Source organism: Falco cherrug, chromosome 4, assembly GCF_023634085.1.
Source record: "Falco cherrug isolate bFalChe1 chromosome 4, bFalChe1.pri, whole genome shotgun sequence".
Taxonomy (NCBI): domain Eukaryota; kingdom Metazoa; phylum Chordata; class Aves; order Falconiformes; family Falconidae; genus Falco; species Falco cherrug.
In genome coordinates, this window is record NC_073700.1 from 70,292,006 (window position 1) to 70,311,553 (window position 19,548).

A 19,548-nucleotide genomic window follows, 5' to 3' on the forward strand; every position below is an offset into this window, starting at 1 on the left:
TTCCTTCATAGCAGCTGGTACGGGGCTGTGTTTTGGATTTGTGCTGAAAACAGTGCTGATAACACAGAGAAGTTTTAGCTACCACTGAGCAGTGCTCACACAGCCCCAAGGGCTTCTCTGCCCCTGCCCCGTCCCCCCGCAGCGAGTGGGCTGGGGGGGCACAGGGGGCTGGGAGGGGGCACAGCCGGGACAGCTGACCCCAGCTGACCAGAGGGACATTCCATGCCATATGGTGTCATGCTCAGCATGTACAGCTTGGAAAAAAGAAGGAAGAGGGGGGTGTTCAGAGTGATGGAGTGTTTTCCTAAGTAGTGGCTATGCGTGATGTAGCCTTGCTTTCCTGGAGAAGGCTGAACCCCTGCCTGCCCATGGGAAATGGTGAATGAATTCCTTGTTTTGCTTTGCTTGCACGTGTGGCTTTTGCTTTACATATTAAACCGTCTTTATCTCAACCCACGAGTTTTCTCACTTTTTCTCTTCCAGTTCTCTCCCACATCCCACCATGGGGGAAGTGAGCGAGCGGCTGCGCGGGGTTTAGTTGCTGAACAGGGTTAAACCGTGACAGGATGTAGGTTAGAAAACACAAGAGGTGAATATCAGAAACAGTAAGACAACCTAGGGACATCCGGAAGCAGCAAGAGAGAGCAATAACAAAGAAACAGGGAGCAGTAAGTCTACAAGCCATAATTTAGATGCGGGACCAGCATGCACTGAGGTGTCTGGTTGGGTAGTCAGCTCAGCCTTTCTTGCAACAGAAGGGTGAACTGGTTTTGGAGCAGTTTCTGTTCCACAAGAACTTAGCACCATGTTTTAAAGCAAACTTGCACAATGCTGGCATCACAACAGGGAAAGAAGTTTCACACTGTGGAGTCCATGGAAGCGTTTGTCACTTTTTGAAGTTTTGTGCAGCATGGATGAGGGAGTGAGAAGCAGCACTGAACAGCTCTAAAGCTTTAAGTAGACTGGAAGAGGTTTGCTCACAGGTAGACTTCCACACAACACTTAATGGCACTGCCCTTTCTAGAAGAGTCTTTTGCTGAAGAGCCCTTTTTGTCTCTTATTCTAAAATAGGCAAGGCGATCTTGCACAAACGAAGCGTTAGAACTGCTGAAAGACAGGGTCAAAGAAACCCTCTGCTGTGCTCACTTGCAAGGTAGGACTAGAACAAGGACAGCCAGTTGCAAACAGTATCTGCATAGGTGGGTATAGCCTGGGCCAAGGGCTACATGAGCGACAGGATCTGCTGCCTACTTTAACATGGTTGCTTTTCTCCTCCTGCTATATTTTGCCCAACATTTATCCCACTTCCAGCAAAAACTGGTTTCAATTATGGTTTCTGTAGATGGCATCTCAGCGTGTCAGTGAAACATCAATGAGCTGGAAGAACTACCTGGTTCATTAGCATGCAAATAAGCTCACTCCTTAATGCGAGAAAAGCTTTTACTCGTTCATTGTGTCTCCAATACAGTAATTTCTTCCATGTCCTACATTTTTATAGGTCAAAGTATAGACATGTGTGCATGTCCCTCCCTCTGTGTTTCTGTCATTTCTGCACATACTCTACCAGTACCTGAGCTCTAAATTCTGCCCGGGTGATAGTGGACAAGGAAGGGTGGATATTCCAATATTTCTGATACCTTTCAGTGTTGGAACTGCTGTTTGTATAATAGAAAAATAATTAGCTCATTAAGAGGGCTAAAGAGCTGTTAATTTACCTGCAAATTTCTGCTGTAATAACTGTACTAGTAAAGAGTGTGAAAAAATCATTCAAGTCCACACAGCCGTATTGCAAAGCCCGTGGCCAAATGCTGGAGCAGAGTCCTTTGGTCGTTCCCCTCTGTGCTGCCTGGGGAGAGGTGCAGCTGCCTGGGGGGAGAGGAGACACCTTGGCACAGCTGTAGTGGTAGAGGGTTTGCTTTCCAGCTGTGCCAGCAGGTGGTTGTAAGTGCTTAGTGACTAGAATATATCCTGGCCATTAGGTAGCTCAGACTGTTTTGTTCACGCTTAGGAAGGCATCAAGCCTGACTCCCTCTATGTCCTGGCTGACTGATCTCCCTATTGAACTATGCAGAAGGAAATGAACTTATAAAAGGAAATATGAGGCTCTTCCACACCTGCTCCTTAAAAGAAGGTAGGTGATCACTTCACTCAGGCATGGCCCAAGCCGAATGGTGTATGCTGGGCATGTCCTGGGAATATACACCGAGCTCAGCCCTGCAGAAACCTCTGAACAATTTATTTTCCAATTCAGATCTGGAGTGAGTGTGAGCTGGGCTGCTCTTGCCAAGGCTGGGGGAATTCTTCACCAGGGCATGGGCGCAGCTACAGGTCCCTGGGAAGCATCAAATAAAAAAGCGTGGCATCTCTTGACTTACTTGACAACTTAATTGCAGTTTTCAAAGTCACAATTTGGGATTTAAGTGTTTATATTCTACCTAGATCTTATTTCTAAGACCCAAGTTCATTACAATTTTGAAGTGACAGAACTCAGCTAATACAAAATTAAAAATTGGGAGACATAAAACATCCATCATCCAACACTTCTGGATCATCAATTTCTGCATTATACAAGGTTGTGTAGTATTTTTTAAAAATTTCTTTAGCTAATCCTTTTATGTAAAGCAAGCTTATATGTCTAGACTAGAAGTTTCCCCATTTTTATTTTTATAAACATAGATGTTTGTCTTTTTCTATATATTTGCTTTTATTGGAAACAACAGACATTTTTTTTTTTTCCCCAAGACCACCTCAAACAGAACAAGTCACACTTTAACATTACGGTTCCAATACAAAATAAAGAAATTCCAATGTAGGAAAAGTACACAAAATGATAGCTAGTATGAAATTAATTCTTGTTTTGCTTCCCTTTACCACACTTTCAAAGTTGCAGGTGTCTATACCCAGTCATGCCTGTCAGTGACAGCATATGACTTTTCATCAGTCCCCAGCCAGCGACACAGCAGTGCTAAGAAACACATTCTCACCTCCCGCTCAGTTCTGCTAGCATATCATGTATTTTGTGTTTCCAGAGTTCTTTCTCATTCTGATGTCTAGAGTACTGCTGAACATTAGGTAAAAAAATGAACATGAGGCCATATAATTAAATTTACAACAGAAAGATAAAATGTTCCCCAAAGGGCTACCAGAAAATCATGCTGCATGTCAGAGGAGGAAGGAGGGGGAGTGGTGGGATCATGCTCATAAGCAGTAATGAACACAACAGATATAAATCTCCTCAAACTAAAGCGAACTATACAAGTGACTGTGCTTATACAAGCATTAAAAAACTGAAAGAACACGGAAGCCAATTTTTTTAATCACATTTTTGGTGGCCAGAAAGTAAATGCCTTGTTGTTGGCTTTCTGGTCTTCTGAAATTCAGTTTCGCACAATGTTGTCTGCATTGGCCTAACTTCTGCACAGGAGTTTTCCCTCAGTTTTCCACAGTAAACTCATTTGATACTGGTGCTCCCTGAAATACTCCAGCACATTCTTGACAGTTTCACCAGAAAATGTTTACTAGAGTGTTGTAGTCAGTATTTCACCTCTCTTAGATGCACCACCACACTTCGGCAACACCACGTTACCCAAGGCTGCAAGAAAAAAAATTCCCTGTCTAAAACTGCTGCCCTTCTCAGAGTCCACTTTATCTTCACGTGAAAAAGAAAGAATATAAATGGAGATTGCAAGCAATAACTTATCAATCATCTGTCTTCCCTGTGCCAGGACAAACAGTATTTACTTTCATCCAGAGTATGTTATTATCTGCAATTATTAACTCTGCCAAGTTCCAAGAAATATAAATGGGATGTTTTCTACAGAGGCTGAAAGTATACTGTTATCTTAGTTCTTCTAATTCTCAGTTCATGGGTTATTTCACTCTAAAAAATTGCCCAGTTGCTTTTGGTGACTTGTTATTTCACCAGATGTCACATTTTCTTGCTTCATGGACATGTAATTCTTATAAATGTACATAGGAGTTGAAAGAACATAAGGGAAAAAAAAGAATATACTGTATTTTGGAAATAATTTAAACCTATGTAATAAGCATTAAAATGTTAACACATACCAAATGTTCTTGATTTACCAAATTTTAATCTGTAGTTTTACAGTTTAGTCTTAAAATAGTACCAAAACCCAAACAAAATTTCTAATCATTGAAGCTGGATACTAAAATATGTTTGATTAAATGTTTAGGACAAGATACCAGATATGTTTCTTTTTGATAGCTCAACCTCAAACCCCTTATGTTTCATAAATATAGCACTGCAAACATCTTTAGAATCGTTATTTTGGTGAAATTTGTCAAGATGATTAAATATTTTTGTACTGATCTGCCTCTGCATTTCCCTGTTTTATTAAAAAGCCTGGTGCAAACATTAGATCTACAATATACTCGTGAGGAGGAAGCAAAAGCCCAGCTATTCCTTGAGGGGAGTCATCAACCAATTTAACTTCATTCCAAGCTCTGTTATACTTGCCACGAACTAAACTACATCCAATGCCAATTCTGTCTGCTATCACCTAAAAAGGAAAGAAAAAGGAGTTAATCACAGTGAATACATGTAGCTTCTGTGATATACATCAGGGCCAAAATATGCTTAAAAAGAAAAAAATACCTGAAAGGCCAAAAGCTTTCTTGAAACAGACTTTGTAAATCTCTACGTGTTCCACACTGCGTATCTTTATTGTTGGTTCTGCTTAGAAAGTGTAGGCTTTTAAACGTTATTTCTACCATCTTCTATGCACAACATGAAAAATACTCACTTCAACTCTTTCCAGACACTGATACATTTGTTTATCAGCCAGTCCTTCAGATCTCAAATGAAGTGTAACACACACAGTACCTAGCAATGCTTTTTTCTAGTTGGAAGACTTCTTTCTGAATAACACTTTGAAGAATTGTCTATTCAAGCAATGAGGTGTAGGTACACTGCACGTATATAGCTAGTATGAAATATTAAGTGTAAAAATATAACATTTTTATCAGTGTAAACCTAGGACTGCTGCTTCACTCCAAAGTACACTCCTTGCTTTTCAGCCCTGCGAATGTGGGAAGCAATGAAATGCAAGGCAAGCATCTGCTAGATGAAACACCTGCCTTTCCTCTGTGCTGCACTATCACTGACAGACCTATAATGATTTCCAGCTACAAAATGCTTTCTCAAAATGCATCTGCTGTGAAGCAATGAAATCCTGAAAGATTTTTAACTTGTTACAAATGGACAAGGATATCCATTGCTTGGATTGCTGTGGCTGTAAGAGATTACCTGTCCCTACAAAGGTTTCCGAGGACAGTGGAGGATAAACAAACATCAGTGCTGCTTCAGCACAATTAATTCGTGCCCTCAAATCTCCACAAAGTATGTTGGGAACTTTCCTAGGTCCTTCCCGCTTAATGTGCTAGGCCCTTGCTTCTCTTTTCCTTTCCATCCAAGAAGGAGAAAAGTCCAGCGACCCAACAGTCAAGGAAAAGGGATGGGACAGATAAGCAGGCTGCAGGAGCGCCTCTTCACATGAAGACAAAAGAAATGAACTTTCCCAGTCTAAGACACTAGACTATAAAAGCTGGTATATACTATCACAGAATACTGGATAGATACCAAACAAAAATCATCCCAACAAGTTTACATTTGTAGCATGGAAAAAAAAAAGGAAGCCGCATAATTCAATACTTTACAGTTTACAGAAAATGTAAAATGTTTTGACTCCCAATCAAATATTTTGGCTTTTTGCCATTTATCAAGTATTCTGCTGATATCACTTAAGACAATTTAATGACAACAAGAATGTTTACAGAAATATTCTGGCTTTCATTCACTGGGAAATCAACTTTGCCGGTGAAAAATGACTTCTAAGTGTATACAAAAGATTTTACATGGCTATAAATATCACATAATACTGATGCAAGTATACTTTAGTTTATAATATCCATTTAAAATCAGTATGTTATGTTGTAAAATAAATGTTAACATACCTTGAAAAGTAAAGCTCTGTGGTAGAAGGTCCCTTTTTTGACTTTCCCAATAGGCACAACATTGCATTTCAGTTCAAATTCTATTTCACTTATGTGAAGTTCCCAGCTGAAATCATGTAGTTTGTCTCTTTCAATTGGGCCACCCATCTTGTCTGCAACAAGCCTGTTCCAGTGTATACCAGGATCAATTGCCTCTATAATTCCTCTTATATTTATCACAAAATGTAACAAAATGAAATGTATACCAAGCAATAAGTGAATGACATATAGGTCTTTAATACTTTTGCTATGTTTGCTTTATTTTTTCTGTAACTGGTGTATATTCAGTAACTGGTATTTTAAATACACTCACCGTTAAGTACAGATAACCATAACTCAGGTCATTCACATTTGTCACAGACTTAAACTAAGGTGCAACAGCTGTAAGCAGAGATTCTGGAGAGGTCTAGTACAGACACAAAGTCCTCAGAGAAAATCATCAGTAACAGTGTAACTACTGAGGAAGTAGTTAAGAAGCTAGTGTTCATCTTTACAGCTAACAGATTATGTGAGCCATGTATCACAACCGCCAGCCTTACCATTTGTCTGAAATAGTAATAAAGGCATGAGAATATGTATGACAAAAATAAAGCCATAGGTAATGATCCCAGCATAAGAAAGCACCTATATCCATAAAGGGTACTTCAGCTTCTGCATGTGCTTTCTTACATTGAAGCTAGTATTTGAGGGCTGAGAGGTGCGTATTTATGCATTAAAAAGAAAAGAAGAATGGCTCAGTCACGGAAACAGAAGATCAGAACGCACAGTCTGTGCAAACACTACCAAAAGCATGTCCTTGGGTGACTCTGCACACACAGGATGAAGCCCTGTTCTGTAAGTCCCTACCTCGTCGTACACCCCCCTTCACCTCCCCTGTGCGTGGTCCCTGTACGTAAAGACCTTTGTTTGTCACAGCGCCCTCAGCCACAGGCACAAGTGTTACTGAAGGCTCTCACTCCGGACAAGGTGTTGCAGAGCAGACATGGGAATCACAAGCTACTGCTTCACACAGGGAGCTAAAATCCGTGTGACCACCTCTGCAGCGACTGTGAACAGGTTCTGTCTGCACAAGTACACGCACGGCAACCTCAGCAGCCTTAGCTCTCAAGCCTAGCCTGAAGGAGGTACTGGTTGCACCAGCGTGGGCACAGGGAGTTATCACTGAGCAGGCTAGACATGGTGTCTTGAAGTTGGGAATTACTGGGTGAACCTGACAAAGTGGGGGCTCTCAGCAGTCACTTGTGCTGCTTGTGCCTACAGCCAGCCCTCAGGAAGGAGAGCTGGCCTTCTTGAGCCTACGTGCACACCACTCCTGGCTACGCACAAAGGTGTGCCACATTGGTTTAAAAGGCGACAGCCAGCACTCCTGCCCTGGCTCCCTCCCCAGCGAGCACAGCCTCGAGCTGCCAGGCTGCTGCTGCTGCCTCCTCCTCCCTATTCAACACATCTATTCAGGCAGCTGCATGGAATGCAACATAAACATAAAAATCTTCACAGCAAACATTCTACTTAAATTTCCCATGATTGTTTTGCTGTGCTGTGTGTCTGCAAGTATTTCACGGGTGTGTTTGAAGAGCGGTTTTGAAAGAGCATTTTATGGATTTCACCTTGAGGAAGACAGCATGATTTATACACAGCTGGATAGTTAAGGATGAGTATCTGTCCTCTCAAATTTTGCAGTCAACAGAAAAGTCATTCCGCATATCACATTAAACCACTTCATTAAAAATGAGAGTAGAAAAAAACAAATTTTGTGAGTCTCAGTGGGATCTGATGGCAAACTCTCCACTTTCAGGAGGCAGCAAGGAAACTGCTAAGATAGTAAAGGTTAAACTAAGGAGAAGATGAAAGCAGGCACACTGCTTGGAGGTGACAGTGATTGGTGCCCAGGCTGAGTAGTCAGTGTAACTAATGAATCACACATTGATAACAATAGTCTGTACATGCACCATTGCAATATCCTGGCACTATTAAATCATCAGGATGTTAATTACAGTAGCATCTATAAACTACATTAGAAAAATGTCTCATGCTTTTGGCTCTTAGGAAAACAAAATACAAGACAGTTCCTGTCCTGTGGAGTTTCCAAGTCAAGAAAGGCTTCCAAGGCAAGAAAGACTGTAAGAGAAAGAACAGTCATGGTACCTGTAAGTTGCAACAGTCTCAACTATGAGGTTAGGGTTTTAGCTTGGGCACTCAGGCTCTGTGACACCTGGGTCTCTCCTGCCCTGTGATGATATAGATGCCATATGCAGCTGATGTGTTCATTGGAAAGGATCAGCATAGGTATATAGATGTGAAAAAAACCTGAAATTGTCCATACGAGTATTTCCAAGATGAGAAATTTATACCCTTCTGTTGCAAGTGATATTTATTAAAAATATTTTAAAAAAAGTTAAACTAATTCCACCAAAATTAGAAACAACAAGCTTAAAATCTGAAATCATGTCAAAGTTCTGGACAAAAGCTGATCTGGATTCCAATTAAGGATGGGGAAAAATAACAAATTTGGAAAAGTTGTTGTTGGGTGAGAAAACGGTTATTTTACCAATTCAACTTATCTGCGTTATTTAAGGAAATATAATTTGATACTCACTGTGCAAGAGCCACAACCTGTTCCCGGGTGGTAGTTAGTGGTAGAATTATCTTGGAAGCATTATTAATGTAATCCAGTAAAATGAAGTCAGGTGGTGGTAGCCATTGTGAATTTTCTAGTTTTATTTCATCCTGGACTTTAGGTGTAATCTGAATAACTTCTTTTGATTTTTCCTCTTCTTTTTTCCCCTTACTTTTCCTTACATAGAAAACAACAGACACTTATTCAGAATACTGTAATCTCGAAAGTTCAAGAGGATATTTTAGACAAATGGATTTGGAGGGGAGGTAGGAGAAATCTTTTCTCTTGATAATCAATACTCCAAAATCTACAAAGCTGACAAGAAGACTTGTGGAACATGCCTTTAGGAGATGGCTAGAAACCAACTGTCAATAGTTCCACATTAATATTGCTTTAAATTCTAATTTTGTTTTTGTCTATGACTCTGATATGCCTTTCCCATATATGGATTATCTGGGGGAGAAAACACTTACCTATATACATACAGAAAACATTTGTAAACAGTTATAGTTTGGCTCCATATGGATATAAACTAAAAATCATGAACTCCAATGAGTTTCTACTTGATAGAAATCTGGACTTAAAATAAAGAAACAAATGGTATCAAGAGCATGGCTGAAATCTTGCCAGGACACACCAAGCAGTAGACTCTGCAGTTGCAAGTCCATGTGCTTCAAGCATTATGCAAACTGCAACATGGCTTGTCGGATGAAGAATTTATAAGACGTTTGTGTTTTTGCTGACTTTTTTTCATAGTACATGCTACATATTTCACTAATGTTCAGGATTTGAAAGATGACTATGATCCTGAAGAGGCATCATAAGCACCTAGCAGAAATATAAATTAAATGCTTCTTTTGCTTAGATGGAACACTGTGCATTTCACAAGGTATGTAGCAACCATAAAATCAGTATCTTACCAAAGGTATCATTAAGATCTATGCAATCAGACAGTTTAGGACTTTTCAATTGTGGGAGCAGATGGAACTTGTGTTTTGTAAGCATTGTATTTTTTTTCAGCATAGGTCTTGAATAATTCTACTGTGAAATATGACTTACTTTCCTTTGTTTAACAGTTCTGGCTTATTTTTTTTAAACCCATAATACTTCTGGGCATTCTTGGAAGAAAAAAATAATAGAAATAATGGACCACTAGAGTACATGGCTCCAGGGCCAACTATCATTATTGTATGTTCTTCAAATTATTCTTAAAATTTTTACAATGAACAGCACTCTTAAGAGGGAAGGCATTAGACAAAGCAGAAGGGCATATATCATTATCAGTAGTTTAATTCAAGCAATTTGTCTTCAGAATACTTTGCAAAATTTTCTTTTACCTTTTGAGATTTACCATTTTCATAAAAAGCCCTTTTCATATGTTTCATAAAGCACATTAATTTAGAAGGATAACCAATTAAGATTTAATCTTAAAATTATAGAAAATTCACCACCCTCTTAAATAAACTGTTCTCATTATTAATTATGCTTATACTTGAGAAAGGCAGACAAACAATTTTCTTTATCTAATCTGACTCTATCTAACTATAGCCAGGGAACTGTATAATGCTAGATTAAACAGCACCTCACTTCTCCATTTATACTTAGACATTATGGGTAAGAATACCCTGTTAAAACCCCCCTGCATTATTGCCACCTCTCTGGTGTCTGACTTAGCAGGTTTTCAAAGCAACAACTCTTACAAATGGTATAATTCTTGTTCCTTGACCATTTTCTCTCCTTTTTCCCTGCTCTTCACTTTCATCCTCCCAGTACTTTCTTTTCCCTATGAAAAGTGCACTGCTAAGTCACAGTGCTATAGCAGGAGAATTTGTTCCCTATTCCTATCTACTGAAATGACTCTTGAATCACTTTTATTCTCCTACTTTCCAATTTTCACAAAGCAAACACTTGAGAGGGATGGGTTTGAACAGTAATTGGTTTGTTTTTTTTGCTGTTGCTTACTTCTCTCAGGTATGGCTATGTTCTGGTCTTCAGTGGAATGGCTGCTTTAAGGTTGTCTTCCACACCTGTCTCTACCTTAATCCTCAACTCTTCAGGTCATCATACCTGTCTAATACTTTCCTCGTAAGGAACCATGGGAGGGGCTTTCTTATAGCTCAGTGCTACAAAATAACCAGCAACTATTACAATAGACCACTGTCTTTTTCCTGTCCTCTTTTTTTTATCCTCATTTTACCAGTGGGAATTATGACAGCAGAAAAAAATTACTCCCCTTTCCCGAAGCTGTCTTACTGCTCCTCAGACATACTTGCTGCGAATGCAGAAGAATATTGCAAAGGAGAACTCAGGCCAGTTAATGCTCTCCCAAGATGTTTCTGATTCCTGTTGCAACTTCAGTACAAAAGGCCAATGGGTCACCAGAGAGTTAGTTTGAGGATGAAGGCAGCCAATGCAATATCCTACCACCAAAAGACAGCCATGACAGCTACTTTCTTTCCTTTTTTGCATAGCTTAATGCCTTGCTTGTTTTTAGAAAAGGAGCAAGTGAGTATTGTGAAGTATTTCCTTAAATGCTGTGCTGCAACATAGCACAGAATAAATGCACATTTATCAGTCTACATTAAATATCTTTTAGCCCAGTCAATGTGTATATCAGATATGCAACTGTTTGGGTAAAGATGTTGCTATCTCTCTATGCAAATGTATGTCAAACTATAAACTAGGCACTTCCTCTACATCTGATTCAAACACTTCCAGCAGACAATTACAACTGCCCTTTCTCTTAGCCTTCAACTACGGTTTATATAAAGTAGTACCACTTTTTCAAAACAATGGCATTAAACTATGTTCAGTAGTACTTTGTAAAATAATGATGAACAGAAACGTATGATCAAAGGAAAAAAATATGTAGGAAAAAGTCTAAGCATGTTTGAGACTTGGAGTCAGCTACTGACCTTCAAGTAACTCCCATATATCTCACAAAATTAATAATAATAATGATGTATGAAGTATGGATTCAAAATGAATGACAATGGGGTTATAAATCATACAACTTGATCATGACATTCAAAAGCAATTATTTCATACCTGAAGAAAGAAGTTTTTGTATCCCTGCAAGTATACTATGGGAAACTGAACCAGGTATTTGCTTTTTCCTAAAGAAAATATTTTGCTTTCTGAAAGAGTTACGATTGCTAACAGAGCAGTCATTTACTGTGTAATTGACATAAATTACATTAAAAAGCAACTATCCAAGGGTATTGTCATATCACACTGTAATAAACAAACATATTTTCTTGTCAGAACAGGTCTCAACTACACAAAACGGTCTATGGCTAGAGCATCTTCTGAGATGAAGGATCCCCCACTGGTGCAGAGCAAACGTAACTGGGGCTTAGCACCTCCCCTTGCCTCCTGCTCCCTTTGAGCAGACTGGCATATGCTCGGTGGGTCATGACCCCAGCACGCTGGGTTATCAGGAGGACCTGCTAAATGAGCAGAACCTAGAACAGTCCTGGTAAGACACTCAAGATGCAGTATTTATTCTTTTGCATCCTGAAACAAGAACCTTCCATAATGCAATTCATATGACCCATTTCAGGTATTTACTATGAAATGATTTAAACTGAATTCCAGGAGTGCTTGCAGTCCAAATAACTTGTCAAATGTAAATGTCTGCCTTGTAAGTCAGTAACTTTTGCATAGACTAATCTCATGATTTTGGTCCTCATATAAGTCAGAACCTTAGCCTTCACAGTCAGTAGCTGTTATCTGTCAACAATTTGTATGTCAGCTCTAAACACACAGATACACATATAATTCAAAGTATAGTATCTTAAGCCTTTTTCTCTAGTGCTGCTTTTGCTGACTGAATACTATTGTCCAGATAACTCCTGCTTTTCCTCCATTGGAGATACTATTGAACTACTGAGATCATAAAGGAGGTTCCAATTGTCTCTTAACTTTCTTACTGCAGATTTCATCTCTCAAGCACAGATACATACATGCACAGAAATATATAAGCAGTCTAAGAAATCAACCATTATCTCTATCAATAAAATGCCTGTACAGACAGTAGCATATCACAGGTCAGGTATGAGCTCCAAGCTAAAAACTGCAAACATAGTACTTCAGTTCCTACAAGAGACACGCCATCTCTCCATTTTTTTTCTAACCCTGCAGCAGCACTTAGCACTTTGTAATGCCCACCACTGACTAGAATTCATAGCCCTGAGGCATGGCCAAGGCTCCCTATATCATAAACCAAGAAACATCAGAAGTCAGGACTGGGACTCATAGAAACCAGCATGATAAATGGTCAGCTCACTAAGTTAGCTAACAGAAAAGCCAAGAAGAGTTGTAGGTTACATCACGTTCCTATCAAGGATTAGATTCCATCCCATTGATGGCAAGGAGGCTCTATTTGGGTCAGTTTTGGAATCCTGAACATTTCCCTGGAATTAGGCATGTACACCTGCGTTCTCTGAAGGGAACCATTGTGGTCATGATTGTGCTGTTGTTTTACAGGATGCACAGTTGGGAGACCATGTTTCAGTTTTTTTCCACAAAGGGTTAAGTATTTTATATTAAAAGTCATCAAGACAAGGACTAGAACTTTGGTCTCTACTCTCTCAGGTAAGTGCCCTAACAGCTGAAGCTTTGTTCATTACACCTCATTGTTAGTGAACAGCTACAACAAACCAGGAGGAGACTGCTAAACCCCAAGTATCTTGCGATCAGCTATCTGCAGGTGGGAGGGACAGGCTCAAATCCTCTTTCTGTAAAAGAAGGAAATTAATTTCCCACTACAGTGTGAGAGATTCTGACCTATTTGGTATGAGCAGACATGCCCACCAGATCAGTTCCACAGAAAGGACTGCAGGACTGTACCTAGTGTATTGTATGGGTGAGAGGGAATCCTGCAAGAGTGAGGCATTTTTAGGCTTGTTGCTGTCAAAACTGGGACAGTTCTGAGAACACTCTTCTCAGATTTTAGTCATCTGTAGAATTTCACTGGAAGAAATTTAATCTAGAAATAAGGATGCATGTAGGCAGTGTAGGAACTTTTTGTGGGTCTAGGTTCTAAATTGAGAAAGAACTTCTACCCTTATTTCCCTGTGACTTGGTTGTCAAGCTGTAAAGTATCAGCATTTCACTGCCTCCAAGGGATACTGAAAGGAAAAACAGCCAAATACCTGGGAGATGTTCAAATACAGCATGGGGAGGGAGGACAAATAATTACTAAGATAGACAAAAGAAGGTTAATGCAATTAGGAGGTTAAAGAAAGACTCTGAAAACATTTAACACTGTATTTGAGTATTTGTACTCTGTTTGGAAACTATCACTATTTTCAATCAGAATTCTATTTCTAATGATACACCAATAACAGAACGTTGACAACTAGTAAATCTTAAACCCATACCTTGCTTTTTCTCTACTGCCTTTTCTTGAAATAGAAGGTGACAAGATAGCCTGCTCATAAGATGAATCTTGTGCCTTCTCTACTTCAAGGCTGAAATGGAACAAGATATTTTTGTATGTTATCTGCAGAGTTAGTATTTGCATGTTAGGCTATGAAAATGGAGTTCTGATTTTAAAGGATGGTAAATATATTCATAGGAAGTATGTAAGTGGAAGAAATAACTAAACCACTAATAAATCAGATATTGATTCAGATATCAAAAATTAAGTATGGAATACCAAATGATGGACACAAAAGTAACTGCAGAGTAAGACTGCTGCCAAGGTGCAACAGCAGGAAGCTGTATCAAAGTCAAAGAAAACCTGATAGTTAAAGACAACTCTAAGGATCAACAAAGAGCATGGAACTTTAATTTGTCATTGATATTCTCGGACATATTTATGGTGTCATACACCAGCTTAAAAGGGAAGCTAATGATACAGTAAACCAAATATGTGACGTGTTGACAGAGAAGAAGGTTTTGGACTTGCAAAATATTGGTAGAGCATTCTTTGATCTGTGAGACTGTTTACAGGAAATGACTCCCAGTTAAACAAGTCCAATACCAACTTCCTGCATTCAAATCTAAGATGATTTGTTAGGCTGGCTTCAACTTAAACAGAGAAGAAACGGACACAGGTTCTTTATCAAGCCTGAAATCTTGATGCTTGGCTTTGTCCTGCCTCTTTAGATGTTGTGCTTAGAATTCCATGCATTTGTCTGTACAGGAAGACCATCAAATCACAGGTTTCATTGTCACATGTTGACATTCAGCTCAGATGACATATTATCGCAGATGACAAGCTTTGTTACCACTAATAAAACACTGGATGTCCCACCATGAGGAATCAAAGGGTGTTAGATGAATGACTCTTAACAGCTAAGTGAAAAAAAGCAATTCAACTGAATAAATGCTTTCTATCTAGAGGGGAAAAAAAAGTTACTTTCCAAATTCTTGTTTTATAAAATACAAATCTCTTGCCTTCTAGGACATGAAGCACTGTGCTGGGATTAAAATAGATCTCTCTATTTTATGTATGTGTACATATATCTATACAATGTATTTTGTACTGGAAACAGTGGAAATGATGGAAAAGATGAGCTATTGCAATAAATGCTAGTGATCAAACATGACTCACTCTTCTTGTGGTTTAGCATTAATGAAGATTACGGCCCGACGGTCAGTAAGCTCTTGCATACTCAGTTGCTCCAAAGATAAAAATTTTTCTCCAGGTTTTATCTACAAGAAAATTAGCATAGAAGATAAGGCATTCTGTTCAATTAAAGATTAAGAGAAAAAATATATTTAAAAGGTATCTAAAGATTAATTTAAAATTCCTAATCTTTAACAGATTTACATAAGAACTAATAAAGCAATTAAAATATATGAAAATGTTTTCTTCTACATTTCCATTTTCTTCATGAATTTTCTTAGAAAAGATGGTTTATAAATATTTCAACTTGTACTTATTGTTACTATGTCATTCCAAACAGTTCTAGAATAAGGAAATGTTCCTGCTTCTGAAGTCTTTACAATTTAGGATGGAATTTTCAAAAGCAGCCAAGTGCTTGAGAAGCAGGTATTTCAGTGATTTTCAAAAAGACTGGTACTTCTAATTAATTTTGGCATTTTGAAAAGTCCTTCTCAGATCTGACCTGAATACAGCACTAGCAAGTGAACCTGGAGTCAGTCTTTATATATAAACACTGCTTTGTGAGAGTCATGACCAAGGTGAAAATATGAAGTCTTTACTTTGTGTGAAAAAACCCCCAAACAAGAAGTTCATAGGTCATTCAGTGTCAGGTTAGTATTAAGTACACTGCAGGGAGAGAGAGCAGAAGAACTAAGGTCTGAGAAAGGATCTGGAAAGGAACTAGGTCTGCCAGCTTACATAGGATTGTGAAGAAGATCACAACTGGGGAACAGCATGAGGATGATGAGATTTCCTCCATGAAGAAAGACAATCAAAAGAAATTAGTACAAAAGCTGGGAAACTTCAGAAGAAAACAAAGTATTTTATATATCCAGATTCTGGCTTTTGCTAAAGTACATTTACTTTTTCTAAATCCAGAAAATAATTTTACTCTTTCTAAGTAAAGTAACTTATTAAAAGTAGCTTACCTGACCACAGTCATAGAATCCATCAGTAATGATATTACTTGATGATAAATATCCCATCTGGCTGTATTTTCGGGAAAGATTGTTGTCAAGTAGCTTTTCCAGAGCAGCTTCACTAAAGTTATTTTTGCGCCCTGTTGATAGATTAATTTCTTCTAGGATGTCTAAAGCACTGTTAAAACAAAATACAAAGGCTAGTTCATCAATACACACCAATTAATTGTTATTATACAGTTCAGAGTCAGTTTTCAGCTTACCAAGGTCAAGGCAGATTCATTGTCAGCCTTGTCCCCACTGGGCCAGCAAGGAGCTGGCTGTGCTGCACAGAATTCTTTCTCTAGGAGAGGAAAATGTCTTGCAGTGCTCAAAAGCAAAAGCAATTCCTTTAGGCAGTTAAACTGTTACATAAAGAAATGTGGACAGGATGCCACAACCTTTTATCAGAACCACACAGAACCTGAGAAAAAGAAGGATGTAAATTTAGAGTAAAAAGAATAATGAGTTGACCATATGATACAGTTCAGGGAACCTCTCTTTCTCTCTCTGGAACTTGCAATGCAACTTGCAGATTCCAGTTTTGCATTATAGAATGTGTGAACCCTTCCGGTGCTGTGTTTGGGGCAGCTGCAGCTGGCAGAGATTTGCTAAAGATGGATGAGCACAGAAACACAGCACCACCAGGATGGCAGGATTTTTTGCAGCATGGGGTAGAAAAAAATAGTCGCGGGGACATGGGAGGACAGGAATAAATTTCTTAAGCTGTTTCTGGTGCTGAAACCCACACACCAATAACTTCTGACCTGGAAAACTTAGGCAAAGTTCACTAAGAAGACAAAGGAAGCTGAATCAGGAGAACATAGCATACTGTGGTTTTGGAACTGTTTTCGGATAGAAGAAAGAGGAAAAAAAGAGGGTGATGTGTGTGTGTGTACATATAGACAGGCATTTTTCACATCCTAAGGAACCAATTTCATATTTTTTATATATATATATATACATATAAAAACGAACTCCACATTTAGACTGCCCATTTCCCTTTGTGAACTACTCTGGGAGTCTCAGCTGTGGACATTTACAACATAGACACCTGAAGGTACGTTAGATGAATTCCAAAGAGTAAGTTTTTCAGGCAAGGCAAATGACAACCTTCTCTTTTAGAAGAAAGCAATGGGAGAAAACAGCAGAAGAGCAGTACAGGCTCTTTGTCATACAGCATACTGTAGGAAAGTCACGTAACCAGCAAGTAATGCAGGGAAGAATTTTAAAGGGAAAAATGAACAAGGGAAGGCTAATGTGTGCAGCAGTGTCTAAAACAGGTGACACTACAGGCACAATGGCACATCACCCTCACATGGAGGAAAGATAAGCCAAAACCAGACAAATACAGCCACATCAAAAATTCTGTGAAAACGCAAAAACCCCAGAAAAAGGACTCATACAGGAATGGAAACACACTTCCAACAGAAAACAAAAACTAAGGGACAAACCCAGAAGACCCACAGGCAAAGTGAGACACAACTATTCAGGGACCAAAACAAAAATAACTGTTTCATATGCTGCAAGTCAGAGAAGAAAATGTAGGCCTGTTACTCAATGTGGGAAGAAAACTCGTAACAGATGGCACGGAAAAGACTGAAGTGTCTGATGCCTTTTTTGCTTCAGTTTTCATAAAAAGGTTGCAAGCAGATGCCTGGCAGTAATATTAACGAAGAGGTAAAACCAGTAGGCTTAATATGTCTAGAATAAGTTTGAGGAGACATATCAGTCCCTGAGGACACTTACCTCATACTACTCTATGAATTGGCAAAAAGAACCTCCAAACTATTTGTAACTGTATTTGAAAATTCAAGGAGGACAGGTTAGGTGCCAGAAGAGTGGAGAAGGGCAAAGACAGTATCTAGATTTGAAAAACAAAGAAAAAGGAAATTATAATAGAGATCATTCAGCCAAATTTCAGTGTCCAAAGAACACCACATCAAATTATTAAACAATCGGCTTGCAAGCAACAAGAGATAAGAGCCATTATGTATGTGTCAGGAATAAATAACGTAAATCCTTTCTGTGATAGGATAACTGACTTAATGTACATGCAGAAGAAGTAAATGTGAGATACGAGTTGACTCTGAGATATGTTTTGACTATAATAAGTCTTTTCACATATTCCTACTTGAATACTCATGAGCAAGTCAGGGAAATATGAACTACATGAAAATAATATGAATTAGTGTAGTGCCTTACTGGTTGAAACACTGTGCTTAATACATTATTATCAATAATATGCTGTCAAACTGGAAGGACACATAAATTAAGAGTCCTACTCTGATACTGTCACAAAGAAGGGATTAAATAAGGACAGTGCCATGTGCAAGATATAGACAATAATTACTGAGCTTTATTTGATGGTGATATGACCTCAGCTGAAGTACCACATCCAGGCTGGGAGGCAGCACTTCAAAATGGCATAAATAAATGAGAGAAATTCAGAGATGTGTGACAAAATGATACAAGATTTCAAAACAAAAATAAGTTTAAGTAATTACTTTGTCACGGAAAGGAAACTGAGTAGGACACAGAACGTGAGAGAATTCCTTAAGTTAAACTCAAATTGCTATAAAAAAGCAGTTATTTGATCCCACCAAAAGTAGGACAACATGTAGTTGGACTGATTTGCTGAAAGGATTCTCCAGCATGGGAGCAGGTTACTTTGGAAAGTTGTTTTCCCCTCAGAATTGGTATTTACACTACACAAGTGAAAATATGTCAGCGCACATGATCCAGTCTTACAGTGGGCAGATGGATAACATCATCTTTGAGGTTCTTTCCTGACCTAAGTTTCTGAGATTCTTACTCCGCAGAACCCCCTCATAAATGGATCTGAAGTACCTGTGCAGTAATCAGAGAAATGTCCAGCAGAGGGAGCCGGGCAATTACATATATTTTCATTTAACAATGCCTACAAAAAGTCACCCTGGATAAGGAGCCCTTCTTACAACCTAAACCAGCTTTTGTAATTCAGATATTAATGCGTGAAACTTGGAGTTTCTAAGAAGGAATAAAATAGAATCTCTTTTACTTGACACGAGCACACCTGCAGTTAACCAGAGCTTGTAAATGAAGTTTAGCCTGTTTGTAATAGGTACAATTTACTGTATTATTGAACCTAGCCTGAAACCTTATTTTCAGTTTCATATGTATGGGGCACTATAGTCCCAGTTTTGAATGATATAAGCACAGCTTCAATATAAAGCCTAATTCAGGCTAATAAATAAACATTTTTATAATTCCAGTCACCTCTCTTCAGGCCTACATTTTTTCTCAACATTTCTGTTACTTAAAATCAATACCATTTCATCTGTAACATCTGTGGTGCAAAA

The 19,548-nt window shown here is 38.7% G+C and overlaps 1 protein-coding gene across 8 annotated transcripts in view; it reads right to left on the minus strand.

The window, feature by feature from the left end:
- Positions 1–2,028: 2,028 nt before the first annotated feature.
- Positions 2,029–19,548, minus strand: part of ARMC3 (armadillo repeat containing 3) — a 99,020-nt gene continuing 81,500 nt past the window's right edge. For 5 of the 8 annotated variants that reach the window (XM_055708341.1, XM_055708340.1, XM_055708342.1 and 2 more), the window contains 6 exons: positions 16,178–16,346; positions 15,195–15,295; positions 14,017–14,106; positions 8,612–8,809; positions 5,977–6,181; positions 2,029–4,523 (listed from right to left, as the gene is read on the minus strand). In XM_055708341.1, coding sequence (XP_055564316.1) covers positions 4,314–4,523; positions 5,977–6,181; positions 8,612–8,809; positions 14,017–14,106; positions 15,195–15,295; positions 16,178–16,346 — 973 coding nt within the window. In that variant the 3' untranslated portion in view covers positions 2,029–4,313. The remainder of the gene's footprint in view (positions 4,524–5,976; positions 6,182–8,611; positions 8,810–14,016; positions 14,107–15,194; positions 15,296–16,177; positions 16,347–19,548) is intronic. The other 3 variants (XM_055708344.1, XM_055708343.1, XM_027800710.2) reach the window with 2 other exon arrangements.